Source organism: Eumetopias jubatus, unplaced genomic scaffold (assembly GCF_037043125.1).
Source record: "Eumetopias jubatus isolate StellerSeaLion01/CBP00866 unplaced genomic scaffold, mEumJub1_p1.0 scaffold_1, whole genome shotgun sequence".
NCBI lineage: Eukaryota > Metazoa > Chordata > Mammalia > Carnivora > Otariidae > Eumetopias > Eumetopias jubatus.
Genome location: NW_028274807.1, coordinates 128691544 through 128710773, shown reverse-complemented (window position 1 = coordinate 128710773; position 19230 = coordinate 128691544). Strand labels below are relative to the sequence as shown.

The following is a 19230-nucleotide window of genomic DNA, read 5'->3' as shown; positions in this document are numbered from 1 at the left end:
TAGAACTTTACGTGGAAGCATTAATAGAGAATTTAGTTAGCAAAGGAAGATGTAGAAGAAAACTTTAATGAAGTATCTGCAATACAGCCTTCTTTAAACAATTGAACAGTGTAGACATATGTTCTGACAGGAGTCCATAGCCAAATCGTCCTAGTGTAAATAGCAGTAATTGCTTAGAAACTGAGTAAATACAACAAGAAAAGGAAATGTTATGAGAGTGGGAACAGTATTTCAAAGGTTTTGGTTATTTATATTAATCAGTTAAATATATACAAAGCAACTGACATAGTATCCATTAGTTAAAGGGCTTAAGTTCTTAATCACAGTAGTCCTCCATTGTATTAGTTTCTCAACCTTCACAACTATTGACATTTTGACATTTTGGACTGGATTCTTTGTTGTGATGGGCTGTCCTATGTGTTGTAGTATGTTTAGCAGCATCCCTGACCCCTACCCTCTAGATGCCAGTAGCATCCCTGAAGGCATGATAATAAAAAATATCTCCAGACATTGCCTGATGGCCCCTACAAAGCAAAATTGCCCCTGAGCGCTACTGCATAATTAACTCGAGATCAGACTTTAGACATAGCTCTCACACATGAGAATATTAATAGCAACTTTTTCTAAGCTTTATCTTAAGACCTATCCATATATTGAAGTTTGTTGCAAAATCAGTGGTCTGTATTCTTTTCAGTCTTTATTATGTGAAAAAAAAATAGAGAGGAGTTGTTTATCCCCTTATCTTTGTGGAAGCAATATTTTTACCAGAATCCCCTTTTCCCCCATTCTAGTCTCTACAAAAGAATGGGTCGGTTGTAGCCATGACAGGAGATGGAGTTAATGATGCAGTTGCTCTGAAGGCTGCAGACATTGGAGTTGCAATGGGTCAGACTGGCACAGATGTTTGCAAAGAGGCAGCAGACATGATCCTCGTGGATGATGATTTCCAAACCATAATGTAAGTTTTGTTTCAGTGAATGTACATCAGAGAATCTTTTCCCGTCTCTTTCTGCACCCCATCTCCAGACAGTTCAACTGGAAAAGAATTGGGATATTCAGTGTATTAGGATATTCAGCATTGGATGAACTAAACTATTTTACCAGAATTAACTAATCTTATTTATGGCCTAATGTGTAGTTTTGGAGAATATTATTTGTATGGAAAGGACATAATAAATGGTAAAGTCATTCATTTAACAAATATTTACCAAGTGCAGCCAGATGTCACATTTTTCTGGCCACCAGCGGAGTGGTACAGCAGTAAACCTTCATGGGCCTTTATTCTGGTTGAACTCAGGCTATCAGAAATGTGCGCGTGCATGGCCTTACAATAAGTGTAAAAATAATCAAGTTTCCATCCATACTATGTATTTCCTTATGTCTGTAATTGTCCATGCTGTCAGTGATACAAGCTACTAAGTTTAAATAGCTTTGTCTCCTTCCGCCACTTTCTCATTGATGTAAGATTCTTCTGTGATACCTGGTCATGTCAGTAGCACAATGTTCAGGTGCGGGGGGGTCACTTGAATCGTGTTATTTGATAAGCACGTGTCCGATAACCTGGGTCTTCCTCAGTTCAGTGACTCATGCTGATTACATGCCTGGCATACTTCATTAACCCATGGTGGCCTAAAGTGGAGCATGTGGGAGCTCAGGACTCAGAATTGCCGTGGTCTTGTAGGCATATAAGTTTTTTTCTTTCCATTTTTAGAATTATATAGAAATCTTGAAAGAAAGGGGAAGTTGTTTAAAAAACACATATTTTCTAGATTCAACCAGATGAGAATTTATTTTTATGTTTATTTTTTTTAAAGATTTTGTTAGAGAGAGCGAGAGAGAGAGAGAGAGCATGAGCAGCAGGGAGGGGCAGAGGGTGGGGGAGAAGCAAACTCCCTGCTGAGCAAGGAGCCTGCCCCCGGACTTGATCCCAGGACTCTGGGATCATGACCTGAGCTGATGGCAGATGCAAAACTGACTGAGCCACTCAGGTCCCCCAAATGAGAATTTAAATGAATTTTTGTAAACCATATTCTTTATGTAATTCTGCTACAGCACATATCTGATTGTAGTGTTAAGCAATAGATAGCTTAAACTCTAGAATTCTTATATATCTTACTACCATTTAATTCCTGACATACATTAATTTAACCCCTTACCAAGCATGCATTTTGTACCTTTTAGAAAAAGAAAATTGGAGGGGTAAAGAAGATCATTATTTTAGTATTATAAATGTGTAGTATTATCTCTTGTGTAGAAAGACAATGTATGATTTTAACGTTGAAATATCTTTAAGAATAATAATTTTAATATAGTGTAATGAAATTAGTTCAGATAGAGCTTCACAGGCTTGACTTTCATTACATACCAGAATAATGTTTTTGTATTTTTTTCTAATCTTAATTATGTGAAGTAAATAATAGATTCTTTTAGTGGTGTATGTTATATCAGTTGGAAATTTGTTTTCAGAATTAGCTCTACAGTGTTATAGGATAGATGGATCTTTATTTTTGTGTGATAATATTTCTCATTTAATCTTTTTTTAAATTTCAGGTCTGCAATTGAAGAGGGTAAAGGGATTTATAATAACATTAAAAATTTTGTTAGATTTCAACTGAGCACGTAAGTTTGTAAGAAGTTTGTCACCATGGGTCTTACAGATAAATTATATGAGAAATAGAATTCAAGCAGAATGCTTAGAAGCTTCTGAGCTCTATTTCTTTTTTTTTTTTTTAAGATTTTTTATATATTTATTCATGAGAGACAGAGAGAGAGAGAGAGAGAAGCAGAGGGAGAAGCATGCTCCCAAGGAGCAGGGAGCCCAGTGCGGGACTCGATCCCAGGACCCTGGGATCATGACCTAAGCCGAAAGCAGACGCTTAACCATCTGAGCCACCCAGGCGCCCCTGAGCTCTGTTTCTGAATGTTGTTCATATGTTAGTTTTCCATAATGAAAATTAATTCTATCCTAAAATTAAAAATGGCATGATAAAGAGATGATGTCTATATCATCATCAAAATATATAAATGTTTGTGGTTTATTTACTAGCTCCAGAAATAACTAAGGAAGGAGTGTCAGATCTTAGTATGTTTCCTTGGTGTCTTTTTCCAAAAGTAGAAAGGCTTTTCTGTAGTCAAAAAACATTTGCCAAAATACTGTTGAAACTATTAACTGTTATGTAGTAACAGCTATTCTGAACTCAATTTTTAAAACCTTCCTCTGTTTGTTGTTATCTAAACATCTTGAAATCCTTTATTTAAATGCTACGGATTATAAAGTTTAACTTTTAGCCTCAAAATTTTCACACAAATGAAGCATAGGATACTCATAAATACAGACTTCCTTTAAAAGCACAGTAGTAAAATGAGATTTTCAAATGCTAAAGAAGAGATATCATAAAAGTAGTAAGAATTATATTATATAAAAGTAGTAAAAATTATATAAAAGATACATTATCTTTTTTTCAACAGGAGTATAGCAGCCTTAACTTTAATCTCATTGGCTACATTAATGAACTTTCCTAATCCTCTCAATGCCATGCAGATTTTGTGGATCAATATAATTATGGATGGACCTCCAGCTCAGAGGTAAGAGTTTTTTTTATCCATAAACTAGTAGAAGGACAAAGAAGTTGTGATATCTTGATGATTAAGTCTTATGATTTCATTCATGGATAGCACTGGAAATCTATTCATGCAGCGACATGTTTGTTATAAATTGTGTGATGGGTGCTTTTATCATTTATGCTCTTTGGGTGTTTGTTCACGTGTCACGGATCTTAAGCTTTTACATTATGTTAGATGCCCATTTGTAAGTTGAGAACAGATGAGGGAATGAATAGGTGCAGTCCCTGTCCTCAGGAAATAAGCTTTTGTCTCTAAGAATGGGATGTAATGGAGAAATCCTGAGTTTAGTTTTATTATTTGGGTTCTGTTGTCAATTTTAGAGACTTTGGGAAAGTATTGGAGGATCTAAGTATCTAAGTATTTTCTTCTGTAATGGGCCATAGATGTTGCTTTCCAGCAGAAAGAGTAATTGAGTGATACATGTCAATGGCCATTATAACAAATCATCCTAGTCAAAACCTCCTTGCATGAAAGGTATTTCAGAGTTTACTCAGTAGGTTACTATTTCAGGCCATATTTGAAATAAGTAAACTTACATGTAAATGAAATTGGACAATTTTTTTCAATTTGACCATCAATCTCCCATCAAACTATGCCAAATAGGAGTAAAATAGGGTAGGATGATAAAATCCATGGTTATTTTCGAGTATTTATAGCCAACCTTTTCTTTAGGATTCAGCATTTTGTTTCCATAAGAAAGCATTTAATTTCCTGGATAATTGAGGTTAATGAGATTGTAAAAGTAAAAATCCAAACCTTAAAACTTTAAAGTGATTCACTTTTCTATTTGTTTTGAAGCCTTGGAGTAGAGCCAGTGGATAAAGATGTCATTCGTAAACCTCCACGCAACTGGAAGGACAGCATTTTGACCAAAAACCTGATACTTAAAATACTTGTTTCGTCAATAATCATTGTTTGTGGGACTTTGTTTGTCTTCTGGCGGGAGGTATAGTCACTGGATAAGCTGCCTTAATAGCATGCATTCTGTATGACTCAGTTATTTTGGTGTGTTACATGGAAGCTTGGAAAGTTAGGAGACCTTGTTGGAAAATATAATAAAAACATTTAAAAATAGTTTGATTTCAGTCTTTATGGGTTAAAAGAATTGCTGATTCATTTATTAGTAGTTTAAATCTGCAAAGATATCAGTACAATAACAATTAATATATTAATATTTGGGGAGTAATTAGAAAATCTGAGTCTATTGCTACTTTATTTCATCAGAAAAGAAAGTTGTTTTAATATCCAATATATGGTGTGTGAGAAGACTACTTTATTTAGATTATAGCTATTCATTAGTGACTTACTTAAATGGTGTATAGGAAATTTACGTAGCTTATATGTTTTATGTCTTAAGCTAAAGCTATTTTATTCTAAAGCAAAGAAAATACTAACCTTTTACAAGCATGCAGTATTTGTTCATTAAATTCAGCCCCTGATAATCATTTTTCTTCTTGATAGCTACGAGACAATGTGATAACACCTCGAGACACGACAATGACCTTCACATGCTTTGTGTTTTTCGATATGTTCAATGCACTAAGTTCCAGATCCCAGGTATGCTTAGGTGATCTTGGCTGACTGATTCAATTGATAGAGTTCTCTCTGATTGTAAGTAGGCAAGGATTGTGGGGTTTTAGCTTTGCTTGATTTTGTCATCACAGATTATAGCCCCAGATACAGCCTTCCCTATAAACATGTACCTACAAACATGTCATAATGGGGATAGGGCATTTGGGCAAATAGCCTTACCTTTGACCAGAAGATCCAATAAATCACAGGTGTCATCGCCTGGTCTTTCTTCTTTCCATTCTCTTACATCTGTAGCTTTAAGATAGGTTCAAGTTAATATTATCTGAGAGTATTGGACAAATGGGTTCTGTTAAGTTGGTATTAGTCTCATTTTAGAAGAAAGTATTGTTAGAAGTACAAGAACAATTTTATGCATATTAATGGTTTCTGATTACTTCTGTCAGTGTCAGAGCTTAGGACATTTTAAATTTGCTTTTCTTCCCATGTTGTATCTTAAGGTATGATTGCCTTTTCTTGATTGAAGTGTTTTCATAGAAAATTAATGGGCTGTGGGCTAGAACCTAGTACAGCTTTTTCAGAGCATAATTGTTCTTGAAAACTAGTTCCATTTTGAGGCCTGACTCTTCATTTCAATTCTAGAGCACCTTATAAATCCTCAATTATATCTATTACCATTTAGCATGCTGGAACTTTCCAAGTCAATGAATTGTCATTAATTTAGACTAAGTTTTGGAGAGCCTACAACATTCATTTTTTGTTTTATGAAAGGCAATTTTACATTTTTAGTACACATATAACTAGGTCTATTTTTTAAGAAAGGCTTTTAGATTATCTAACTTAATGGATAGAAATGATTTAGCAAAATAATCATACAAATGAAGTTTCTGATGTTTTGAAATGCTAAAGTTTCTTTTCTTTCTGTGGTCTCTTGTTGATGTTGTTATTGTAGCATCACTCTTGTAGAGAAAGGTTTCTTAATAAAGAGAAGCTGCTTTAGGGGTGCCTTGGTGGCTCAGTCATTAAGCGTCTGCCTTCGGCTCAGGTCATGATCCCAGGGTCCTGGGATCGAGCCCTGCATCAGGCTCCCTGCTCCACGGGAAGCCTGCTTCTCCCTCTCCCACTCCCCCTGCTTGTGTTCCCTCTCTCGCTGTCTCTCTCTCTGTCAAAAAATAAAAAAGAAAAAAAGAGAAGCTGCTTTAAATTGTACCTTTATTCCATGAATTATTCCAAAATAATAGTTAAACCGTTAAGAGATTTCATGGTATTGCCATTATGGCGTTCAATCCAGTTTATTAAAAATTGGAGATGACTATGATAATACAGAAGCTGTTTCAGTGACCAAGGAATAATAATTGAACTCTTTGCTCTGCCAACAGACCAAGTCTGTATTTGAGATTGGACTCTGCAGTAATAAAATGTTTTGCTACGCAGTTCTTGGATCCATCATGGGACAGTTATTAGTTATTTACTTTCCTCCACTTCAGAAAGTTTTTCAGACCGAGAGCCTAAGTATACTGGGTAAAGAAAATGTTATCTTTTTCTAATTTATATATTTTAGATGAATTATTGTATTTTCTAATGCATTTGTTGGACTAAAAATTTCCTTTTAAAAAGTGAGATAAAAAAGTGAGTTGATTTGAAAAAGGAGTGTGTTCTGTTTTTTCATTTCGAGAAGTTTGTGGGGGTGGTCACTTGCTTAACGCTAGGCTTTAAAATTTTTTTGTAATTTTTTTTCTTGTAATTTTTTTTTCTTGGTTATAGCTGTCAAATTGTAGTTGCTGATTCTAAACTATAGCAAATGAAAACTTGTTATAGAGTAATTATAGTTTATAACTTTTCAATCTTATATGAAGAGAAAACTAGATTTAAGCTCACTGAAAACCAGGTTGCTCTTCTTTAAAATTAAAATTTCAGTAAACTAATATTTCACTATTTTTACTTGCTAATTTGTGCATTCTTATTTTACAAAATAACAGCCTGAAAGCAGAAAATACATTAAGATTATATGGAAGATAGACATTATTCTTTCACATACTATGTATTAAATGTATTATGATACATTTAAAAATTAATCTTCCTGTGTAAGGGTGAGGACTGATGTATTTTGTGGCAATGCTACTTTTAATTCTTGTGTTTTTAAGTTAATTGGGGTATTTATGAAAATAAGTTATACAGCCTCACTGTATTTTATGCTGTGAGTTACAATTTACTTAAGTTGAAATAGTTTAATTTCAGTTTTTTAATTTCATATTTACACTTGTTCCTCTTTTTAAAAAGTGGGGTCTTAAGGAGACAGCTGCAATTTTTCAAGCAATGAATAAGAATGAGATAGTGTGGATACTATTGTAAAGACATGGTCTTTATTTATTTTTAAATTTTAAGAAAAGGTTTTATTTATTTGAGAGAGAGCATGCATGCACACAAGTGGGGGAAGGGGCAAAGGGAGAGAATATCCAAGCAGACTCCCATGGAGCACGGAGCCCGACATGGGGCTTGATCTCACGACCCATGAGATCAGAACCTGAGCCTAAACCAAGAGTTGGACGCTTAACTGACTGAGCCACCCAGGTGCCCCAAAGACATGGTCTTTATTTTGTTTATTTATTTTTTAAAGATTTTATTTATTTATTTGACAGAGAGAGATACAGCCAGAGAGGGAACACAAGCAGGGGGAGTGGGAGAGGAAGAAGCAGGCTCCCCGCGGAGCAGGGAGCCCGATGCGGGGCTCGATCCCAGGACCCTGGGATCATGATCTGAGCTGAAGGCAGACACTTAATGACTGAGCCACCCAGGTGCCCAAAGACATGGTCTTTAAATGATGAGTTCTTCTAGGCTCTCGAATGGAATAGATAGAAATTGCTAAATAATCTTTAAATAGGCAGTTTTCAATCAAATTAAAATTAAAAAGACTGTGTGATCTATTAAATAGAAAACTCTTGCTTGTGTTGCTGTTAATAGTTATGGTTATGAGGTTATGGTTCAGGGAGAGTAGTCAGAGCACTTGGGTTCTAGTTCTCTGGCAGCTGCCTTTTCTAGCTGTATGACTTCAAATAAGTCATTTTTGAGCCTTACTTCCCTCTTTTTTTTTTTTTTTTTTGAGTGGGCAGCAAAGCAGAATTTATTGAGCCATAGTATAAAGCTCCCGAAGAGGGAGGGGACCCAAGAGAGTTGCCCTTAACTTTCCTCATTTTTTAAACTGAGGCTGATTTTATGTACCTCCTGGAATGGTTGTAAAACAGTATTTTAAAAGCTCTGTTAAGATGCTAGGAAAATGCACCAGGGTGGCTCAGTCATTAAGCGTCTGCCTTCAGCTCAGGTCATGGTCCCAGGGTCCTGGGATCAAGCCCGACATCGGGCTCCCTGCTCAGCAGGAAGCCTGCTTCTCCCTCTCCCACTCCCACTGCTTGTGTTCCCTCTCTTGCTGTGTCTCTCTCTGTCAAAAAAATAAATAAATAAAATCTAAAAAAAAAAAAAAAAAGATGGTAGAAAAATGTAAGCTTTAAGCTTTGCATCTGTTTCAAAGAATTGTAAAATGCAACTTATTTTTTCTTGCAGATCTGCTGTTTCTTGTGGGTCTCACCTCCTCAGTGTGCATAGTAGCGGAAATTATAAAGAAGGTTGAGAGGAGCAGGGAAAAGATCCAGAAGCATGTTAGTTCGACATCGTCGTCTTTTCTTGAAGTATGATGCATATTGCATTCTTTTATTTGCAAACTAGGAATTGCAGTCTGAGGATCATTTAGAAGGGCAAGTTCAAGAGGATAATGAAGATTTGAGAACTTTTAAACTTTTCATTGACTAAAAAATGAGTGTTATGTTAAAGACTTGATTTGAGACTTTAACCTGCTGGCAGTCCCAAATGAAATTATGCAACTTTGATAACATATTTCTTGATTTAAATTGGCTTTTGAAATTGAGTGGAACTTTATAAAGCATATGGGCAGTTACTTAATTAAAAAAAAAAACAAAACGCAAAACCTGAACCACCTTCTGCACTTAAAGAGGTCTAACAATACAAATACACTATCTATCTTAGATAGATATTAATTTTTTTTAATTTTTAAATATTGTACTATTTATGGTGGTGGGGCTTTCTTACTAATACACAAATAAATTCAATCATTTCAAAGGCATTCTATTGGTTTAGAAGTTGATTCCCAGGAGTGCCATATTTCAGCTACTGTATTTCCTTTTTCCTGCAATGTAAGCAGCTCAGACACCTTGTGTTACTGTTTTTGTATCAAGTTTTTTGCACAGGATGTGACCACTGTCAGATCACTGTTCTTTTCTTTCTTTTTGTGATTGAAAAGCCTATACTGCAATTTGAAGTAAATGTTTGCTTTTCTTAGTAAATGTAAATGGTTGCTTTTTTTTTTTTTTAAGTTATGAGTCTTTGGTCTAGCAAAATTAATACAGGGTTATCAAGTGGCATTCTAGGTAGAGTAGCCTTGTCTGTAATTACCAGTTAGCCATAGAAACAAAAGTATTTAAGAGTGATTGGGCTGAAATTTATAACAGATTATATGAACATGTTAATGCCTCTTTTTGAGTTAAATATAAATATATACTTTGTCAAGTATCATTTTGTCATCCCTTAAATATAAATCCAGTCCTCACCTGAATAACTGATTTTTATTTTTCTTAATGTCTTTCTGTGTATATTTTTAGGCATCTTTCTTCGGAAGTATAGAATACTATACTTAATAAAAAAGCCCCAAACTCAAATAGATGGTTTATGAACCAGGGTATACGGGAAGACTCTGTGCTGGCCTTTCTCTTGGAGTATCTGCAGCTTCTTTGGCTTAGATTGCAGCACTACCCTGAGCATGTACCTTCAGACTTCCACCATTTGTTCTCTGCCTTCTCTTGCACTGGGCATGCTAAGAGAAATAGTTGGGTTTACTCTCAGAGTCCCATCAGTTTTTATAATAGCTTGGTGAGGTGTAGGTAATTTTTTTTTTAGTGTGTTGTGGCAAATTTGGGCCAGAAATTCAAAATTAGAAATCCATTTTCCTATTGAATATTTCTCTCTGAAACAGAAATGGGTTTCAAATTCTTACATGTTTAATTCTTCTTGAAATTCATGAGTTTTGTATTTTATAATTATTCACCATTTTTTAAACTGTCAGCGTAAACCACTCTCTAGTTTTTATCACCAATATTAACCTGCCAGTGTTAACACTGAAATATTGTTATTAATGATAGGGAAAATATCTATTCTTTGAGTCCTTGTAATTGAAACAGTTGAGTATAAGGAGCTGAGATGTCTGAAATTTCTTCTACTTTACCCTTTAAGGCTTAATAGTCAAATGTACATTTTTCTTATTAGAACTTAGAAACCGTTGTCTAGTCAACTTTATCTTTAATGACGTGATGTCTCATACCTAAATTTTGTATGATTTTTTTTTCTCTGTTACAAAGACTTGAAATATGTTATTAAGTGCATATCAATCTTTTGCTTTCCATTTTAGGTTCAGAGTATGACTCGTATGAAATAAATGTGCCTATCCTTTGATTTGGTTTTTGAACCAAAAGAAAAAATGATTTCTTTTCATAAGTTAATGACCTTCCAGTTGGGACCATTAACATTAAAATCTTATGGATGTAGAAGATACAGAAATTAGGCAGTACTCAAAGTGCATAGAATCTGTGATTTAAAAAGAAGTGACATGTACATACAGTACAGATATACTATACCCAGGTTTCAGTTTTCTGTAGTATAACAACAAATCAGAATATTGGTATATATATCTTCCATAGTATATCATCCAAATTAGTATAGATAATTTAAATATGCTAGTATCTAAATTTTAAATTTTTACCCCACTCCCTAGCCCTAGGACTTGCTAGAGTCCTTAATAATACTAACTTGTTTGATTTTTCCCTGTTAGCCTACCTCCTGAAGTTATTTGGTCGCAAAGTGATTAAACATCTGGGAAGAAAAGAAAGGAACTTGAAATAATTCACCTAGGTAGATAATACCCAGCTGCAAAGAAACAAGGCTTAGCATGTTCTCTCACATTTGTACTGGGCATAGCATGACCCCAAGATGAAACAAAGTGAAACCAGACAACCTGAAACACCTCCCCTTCAGGATACAGGCTTCATCTCATAGCAGCAACCACACTCAGAACGCTGAAACAAATTTTTTACCTTTTATACCCACGCAAGGTACATCTTTCACGTTCGTAGTCTTTCTGAAATCACTTTAAGTTTCCATCGCTGTTAGATAGGACAAAAGTGAGTATTGGCCATACTCAAAATAGTTTTTCAGTGAAAAGAATTGTTGGCAAACAATGTCATATCCAAGAACCTTAATTAACTTTACCTTGCTTTCTGCCTTTGTCACTTGGCAGTTCATGTGCATTGCATGTGATTCAAGCAAAAACTTAGGTGTGTGAATTGTCATTTCAGTAAACTTTTACTTAGTACCTGGAGTTAGCTAGGAATAAAAAGGTGATGGCATCCCTGCCCTTCAAGAGCTCATGGACAAGGTTAGCAGGGCATAGAACTGTTAACAAGCTATTTCATGAAAGTTAGTAGTGGTCTTTGTACACTTATTTTAAAAATACACATACATTAAGATGAATCCAGCACACATTTTACTGAAAGTTTCCCTTGACACTGGCATTTGGAAATCTTTGAAATGCCTTTTTAGACTAAGCTACAGTCCAAACAGCTGATTTGTGTACTGAAATGTGTGGGTAAATACTCCAACTGGTATGTGACTGAACAATCAGATTATCCCATAATTAAGCTTCCTTGAGCTCAGTTAGAATTTGGTATGACTATTAATTCTTGTTAGACAACCTTTTTTTTGGTTTTGGTTTTCAGAGTTGGTTATTATTGATAATGGGTAATGGTTAACCAGTCCTTGATATTAATGTAGATAGAATAGACTGCAAGTTATTGTTGTAGATTTAGATGTATAAAGCAGTAAGAGGTAGTATCTTGCCTTTGGGGAGTTCTCCATCTTAACCCTGGAGACCAATATGAAATACATTCGGCACAGTGGTAAATGCTGCCCCAAATGTTATCGTAGCTAAAGGAGAGAAACAACTTCATAGGAGGAGGTTGTCAAAGAAATTTCCTAGAAATAGTAGCATCTGAATCAAACCTTAAGTTAGGACTCTCCAGCCTAGAAACAGCAGAATATTGCAACCAATTGCACAGCCTCTACAGAGGTGTTGGTGGAGGGCTGGAAGGAACAGGTGAAAACCACAAGGAGTTTGGGGGCAGTTAAGGCAGAAAGTATATAATGTGAGGGGTTTACAGGAAGGAGCCTAGTGGTGAAGGTAAAAACATTTGATTGGTGGCATACTGGAAGATTTCAGGAGTGTGATACGAGTTTGGATTTTTGTCTTGTAATACATTAATGGAAGCATGAAGGGTGGATTGTAAAGACAAAATAAGACTGATGAAGAGAATTGTAAAAGATTAAGTGGTAGAGGGACTAACTGAGCTGTGGCAGTCAGTATGGAAAGAAAGGCATGGCATATCTGTCTTCTAAGAGATAGTATTGACATGATCAGATGGGAGAAAAGAAACATGTGGAAATTCCCTGTTTTGGGCTTTCTGGCTTGGATACTAGAGCTGTTGGGAGAATTACCGAAGCTGAGCAGGCTTTAATGGGACACAGGTCAATTTGGAATTTAAGTTTGTGGTGTCCTTGAAATTTCCCAGTGGACATGTTAGATGAGATTTTAGCACAATACTATTTAAAGCCATGGCTGACAAAGTATAATGTAGGAAAATAAGTTCTTGTTACAGGCATTATCTATATTCTTGTGCTAAAAATAAAGCAGTAAATGAATATAAACTTGGCTTTGACAGAATAAAATTTTTTGGAAGTAGTTTTTTTAGTATAGTAATGTAAGATTCAGCAAACAAATTCAAAATGCAAGGGGAAAAGAGGAACATTTCAGCTGCCTCTGTTACAGAGCTTTCAGAATGAATCTGTTAATTAAGATTACTAACTGGAAGGCACTGATATGAATTATTGGGAGCGCATCTTTTTGATATTTGCAGTAAGACGCTCTCTTTAAGAGGTGAGAGAATATAGGCAAAGAAATGCATGGCTTAGACTGAAGTTTGCTGTGTGTGGAAATGTACTTAGTGAATGGCATTAAGGCTAGAAAGTAGCTGCTTGCTCTGAGAGATTTATGGCAGGGAATCAGAAAGCAATGTTTTGTTTTTTTTCTTTTCCATTTTATTCGTAATTCTTCCTTGGATCTTTCTAGCCTTGTATCCCACACACTGTTCTACACAATTGGATAGTATGTCTTCAACTTGAAAACCTTTTTCCTCTGCCTCAATTTTAAGAATTAGAATTTTTACTTGTTCTTCAAAACCCAGCTGAAGAGCCAACAAGCATGGCCTTTCCAGATTACTGTACAGGGGTGTGTGTGTTTGTGTGTGTGTGTGTGGGTGGGGTACAGTTTCTTGTAAATACTATTAAGAATAAACCCATCCATAAATTTGGGCATAAAATTGTGGGATTTTTTTTTTTTTTTAGAAAGCATTAGAAATTTAAGTCCAAGCCACTACATTGATTAATCTAGACAGAAATTTGATATTACCTTTCATTCAAAATAAGTTTAAGTGGTGAAATTTGGGGAGGAAAGTGAAAAATCTTTGAGCCATTAGTTTTGATCTTTGTAAATTCTTTTCTAATCTAAATCTGCTATTGTTCCTGTGTACTCGTGAGTGTGGCAATTGCCTGCATTTGTACAGCTGCCCTATTTAGACACTGTTTTGTGTACAGGTAGATCACGGTACACACTCGACTTTGCCATTCCTTTCTCTTTTTGTTGAAGTGTAACCAAATTGACAAATATCCTGGGCAAAGGCCCACATTTCTGTGCTGGTCCCATGGCTGTTAGGCCTGGCAGAATCGCCTTTCCTATCTAAATCATGATTGCCCCATCAACATTATTTGTTTAGCAATAATTGCATTGTTCTACTTAGTAATCCTCTGAGTAGAATCTGTATCCCACAGTCTTAACAAAGTACATTGTGCTGAATGGGCAAATGGTTCTGCATGAACCTAGAGGTCCGTTTTGGGTTCTGAGTATTTCCAGCTTTAGAACTCTAAACAAAATGTGTTTTTTAATACAGCTCTCCCTCTTTTTTTTTTTTTTTTAAATACTTATCCACCCAACTGTATTAAAAACCATTTTCTATTAAGGCCTTCCTTATGATAAGTATGCTAAAGTGCTTGCTAGTTGAGGAGTAACAATTTGGTGCCATCTTATGGTCATAAAGAAAATACTGAAATGCCTTGACCGTGTGCTCTTTTTTTATCACATCTGCCTCAGAAAAAGTATAATATGAAACAACTTATGTGTGTCTTCCAAAATACTTTCCTTGGAGCCATTTATAGCAGGCCCCAACCAAATAGATAATTGTAAACAATGTTTGCTTGATAGGAAAGACATGACAGACTTTACATTTAAGCATTAATAAATCAATTTTAGGGAGTTACAAATGAATATGTTTTCATGTTTCTCATATTCATCAATATGGTTATACAATAGGATTGCATTAGAATTTATGACTCTATATATGGAGGTCTGGATGGCCCATGCATTAGGTAGATGTGTTGCAAATTAGTGGAACAGTTTAATACTTCCCTAAGTCACCCACAAGGGCTGTTGACTTAGTTTTGGGGTTAACAAACTAAATCAGTCTGCTGCTGGATTTGTAAATAAAGTAGTATTGGAACACAGTTATGTACATTCATTTATGTATTATTTATCACTGCTTCATGCTACAACAGAAGTGAATAGTTGTAACAGAGACCATATGGCTCACTAACCTATTTACTCTCTGGCCTTTTACAGAATAAAGGTTGCCTAGTCATATAAATACTCAAAAAGAGGAAAATAGGCCTATGCACTGGATTCAGTAGTCTAGAAAGGAAGTGGCATCAATTTTCTCTACCTTCCAATCTCCCAACAAGATGTTATCTGAGATGGATGAACTTGATACCAGATTTAATGTCAGTGACCCTTCTAAGTCTCCACTAAGGCTCCGATATGGAGGAAGTCAGAGAGTCTTAGTTCTCAGAACATCATCATCAACAGGGAGGACATACCAGCTGTTATCAGTCCCAGCTCATCACCAGGGCTCCTTGTTCTTATAATGAATGGATAGAATGTTCTGATCTGTTGTCCCATCTGAGTTGTGCTCCTCATCATATGCACAAGAGAAGTGGGGGCTTCCCTCTCATTGGTTGTTTCTTCCTAACAGAAACAAGCTTAATTTGAGTAGGCTTTTTTTATATTATCCTGCTTAAGGAAGACAAAGTTTAGCAATAGTAGAAACCAAAATATCCTATCAGCACAGTCTTAGGGGAAAATGCACTCTTGTATTTTCTCAGAACAGAATGTTCCAAACCAAAATACATTTACATAGTATTTATCATATTTCTAAGGTAAAATTATGATAATATTTCTTAGATTCCTCTGACAGTCCACCCTTGGCTGTCAGACTTATCACTTTGTGAATAAATTATGGTTATTATTATAATAAGGTCAGTTTCTTTAGTTTGTCTTTTAAAAAACAGTTCGTGGGGTACCCATGTGGCTCAGTAGGTTGAGTGTCCACTCTTGGGTTGGCTCAGGTCATGATCTCAGGGTTGTGAGATTGAGCCCTGTGTCAGGCTTCATGCTCAGTGCAGAGTCTGCTTGAGATTCTCTCTCTCTTCCTCTCTCTCTCTCTTTTCCTCTGCCCCTCCCTCCACACGCACTTGCTCTCACTCACTCTCTCAAATAAATAAAATCTTTTAAAAAAATCAGTTTGCATACATCTGAGAGCTTGAGGGGCTACAGTACATTGTGATTGGAAACTCGGGCTTATGGATGTCACCATTCTCGGATTTCAACAACAAAGTCTCCCCTACCCATCATTTTTCCCTCTTATTTTTCAGTTTCTTGGGACAAGACAAGGGAACATCAGAAGCTTGTCCTCTTGATGCCATCCTTCCTAGAGGCATCAATTACTACCTCTCTCTGATCATAAAATAATACAAAATACTCATTGGAGAGGTTTTTAAATAGAGGAAGAGGAAAACACTTTATAATCTCAACACCCAAAGACTTTAACCTAGGCTTTAGACATATATCCAGCTGCCCAGCAGACGTTTTCACCTAAGCGCCTAAAAGGTATTTCTAACATATCCACAACAGAACCCCTAGATCCCCAACTTCCCAACTATACCTCATTCTATGCAAATGAATGACTGAATAGGAAATCTGAAGACAGAGGGTTCCTGCCAGGATTTTATGAAGGCATAAAAATGCTGTATGACCATAGTAATTTTAGCAATAATTTATAGGAGTTCTCAATGGCACATTTACAAACACCATTTTTTCAGAGTGATGTTATAAGTATTTACTCAAAAGTTTCCACGTCAGAGCAAGTTCTTCTGACAGTTGGATTAATCTACATAATCCCACCTCTGTCATGAAATACAATTTATTCTGTATCCGTGTTAGCAAGCATTGATATAATGCAAAGTAAACTTTCTGTTTTCCCTGTGAACATCCTTTGATATATTCTCCCATAATGCGTAACACACATGAATCAGAGGAAGATATGGGGAGATAATGCCCAGATAGACACATGGCAGTTTTTCAAGAAGAAATAGCACCTCAGTTAATCCTCCAAAAAGCACCAGTTATATCAAAAAAACACAGCAGAAAAGTTTTCCTAATCTTGTATGCTAGCTCACGTGATGGCATAATTTTTTCACAAGTGATTCAGTCTTATAAATGATCAAAAATCCAGTGTTGATACGTTCTGATGAGCTTTTTTTTTTTAAAACAAAAACATTCCTACGTGTTTCCTGATCCTGATGACAATGAGTTATATTGTACATAGAAATCTCCCAAGTGTCTCCAAAGTCATAATGAGAAAATTATTGAAAATATGTATGTATACATGTATACGTATGTACATATACATGTACACATATGTATACACACAAATATATAAATATTGAAAGATTTTGCTATTTTAACCAGATATCTAAAATATTACCAAAACTAGTTTGGAATAAAAGTGATTGCATGTGCATTGCAACATGTTTGTGTGCAATTTGATTTTTCTCCCTGAAAACTAGATCCAGTGAAACAAGCTGGAAATACATTCATCTGTTTCTCCCATTTTAACAGACTGGTACATGGCCTGGCAGTCATGCCTTTGAATTTAAAAACGTTCTTCCTCAGCATGAGGTCCTCACCTTAGAATTTTTATAGTTGGATGAACTTGAATTTTAGCAAATTTCAGACCTGGAAAGAAATGCCAAAGCAGCTTACCATGTATGGTTCAGAAAGCTGTTGCTGAAAGTGGGGAGGCATCTTTTTAATACATCTTTCCAAAATAAGTATTTAATTTCAAATTGTTACAAGGTGCAGAATCATTTCCAGCTGTCTTGAATGAAATGCATCAATGTATAAGACGTTAATGCAATATATACTAAGTACACTATATCCACCTCACTAAAAAATACAAGGTCACTATGTTTGGAGTCAGGTACTAGTGAGTGTTGTCCATTTATGGAAGTGAAATTGTTTCTGCTCGTCTTGGGGGTGACTGCTTTCCAGGTGCTGCTCTGGGTTCACGGAGTGCCAGCCAGCCAAATAACATGTGCTAGAGAGAGGTACCCAGTGAACTCTGGAAAGCCCACTAAGGGGAAAAACTCGCTTTGGCCTCCTTAGGATTATGGGGTAAGGCCAGGAGACAGCCCTGGCAGTTGCAGGAAGAGGAAATTCATAGGAAGTGGTCATATCTGCCATTAATTTTTTCCTTTTAAACATACCCAGTGCTCTTTCAAATTGGGTTTTAAAAACAATGCAGAAAATCCCTTGATAACAAGAAAAAAGGGCAGGAGGGGCACAAGTACCCACATGGATAGTTCCTTCTGGTCTTTTTTCATTATTTTCTAAGGTTGAGCTTGGCTGCCTATTCACATTCTCTTGGCCCTTCTCCTTTTAGTGTGGCTTCAGCTGGACAGTTCTGCTGAAGTTGCTTTAATGTTTTCACGTTCTTGTCCTCATGTTAGCCATATTTGATAGTGGTGATCTCCTTGCCTCTGCAAAATTTCTGCCATTAGCTCTGGCAGCCACTAATGTCACGGTGCTTTGATCTTTCTGCTCAGCCCCCGCGCCTTCTCAGATCCCTTGCTTTGCTCTTGGTCTTCTTGTGTGGATGTAACAATAATGGCTGGCATTCCTTACATGTTTCTAGTGCCAGGCACTGGGTGAAGTAACTTAAAAGTACATGTCGTTTTGTCTCTAACAATTTGAACTCTTTTGATCCTCATTTTACAGATAGGGTAACTGAGGCATCATCATTAATTCATTTATGCACAAAAGAAGAAAAGATAATTCTATTATCTTTTTTTTTTTAAGTTTTTGTCAGAGAGAGTGAGAACGAGCACACAAGCAGGGGGAGCTGCAGGCAGAGGCAGAGGGAGAAGCAGACTCCCCACTGAGCAGGGAGCCCGATGCAGGACTCGATCCCAGGACCCTGGGATTATGACCTGAACTGAAGGCAGATGCTTACCACCCAGGCATCCCAGAGGTCTTTATCTTCTAAAATCATAATTAATTTGAATTAGAATCTAAACTTAAATACTAAAACTAATTTGAATTTTGTCATGATCACTCATATTGAAAAGCCTTTAGAATTTATTGTTACAGGATATATACATTAAGCTTTCTAGGTCTAGCTATCTCATAAAGGGGTTGTACAAATGAAGTTCAAGTATAATTTTATCACAACTAGAATATGATTATATTAGTGTTTTTCTCTCTTTAGCTTTATTACTAAAATTTATTCATTTTATTTAAAGATTTATTTGAGAGAGAGTGAGAGCGAGAGAGAACGAGATTTCGAGCACAGAGAGAGAGAGAGAAGTAGACTCCCTGCTGAGCAGGGAGCCTGTTGCGGGACTCAATCCCAGGCCCTCAGGATCATGACCTGAGCCGATGACTGAGCCACCCAGGTGCTCCAATTTATTCATTTTAAAAAACTGTCCAGGGCGCCTGGGTGGCTCAGATGGTTAAGT

At 36.1% G+C, this 19230-nt stretch overlaps 1 protein-coding gene across 4 annotated transcripts in view; it reads left to right on the top strand.

Annotated features, from left to right (window-relative positions):
* ATP2C1 (ATPase secretory pathway Ca2+ transporting 1) overlaps positions 1 to 19230 on the top strand; it is a 165692-nt gene that overhangs the window by 141291 nt on the left and 5171 nt on the right. For all 4 annotated transcript variants that reach the window (XM_088026210.1, XM_028099279.2, XM_088026223.1 and 1 more), the window contains 7 exons: positions 792 to 958; positions 2551 to 2619; positions 3469 to 3585; positions 4423 to 4570; positions 5086 to 5181; positions 6534 to 6675; positions 8713 to 8837. In XM_088026210.1, the coding sequence (XP_087882336.1) occupies positions 792 to 958; positions 2551 to 2619; positions 3469 to 3585; positions 4423 to 4570; positions 5086 to 5181; positions 6534 to 6675; positions 8713 to 8837 (864 nt within the window). The remainder of the gene's footprint in view (positions 1 to 791; positions 959 to 2550; positions 2620 to 3468; positions 3586 to 4422; positions 4571 to 5085; positions 5182 to 6533; positions 6676 to 8712; positions 8838 to 19230) is intronic.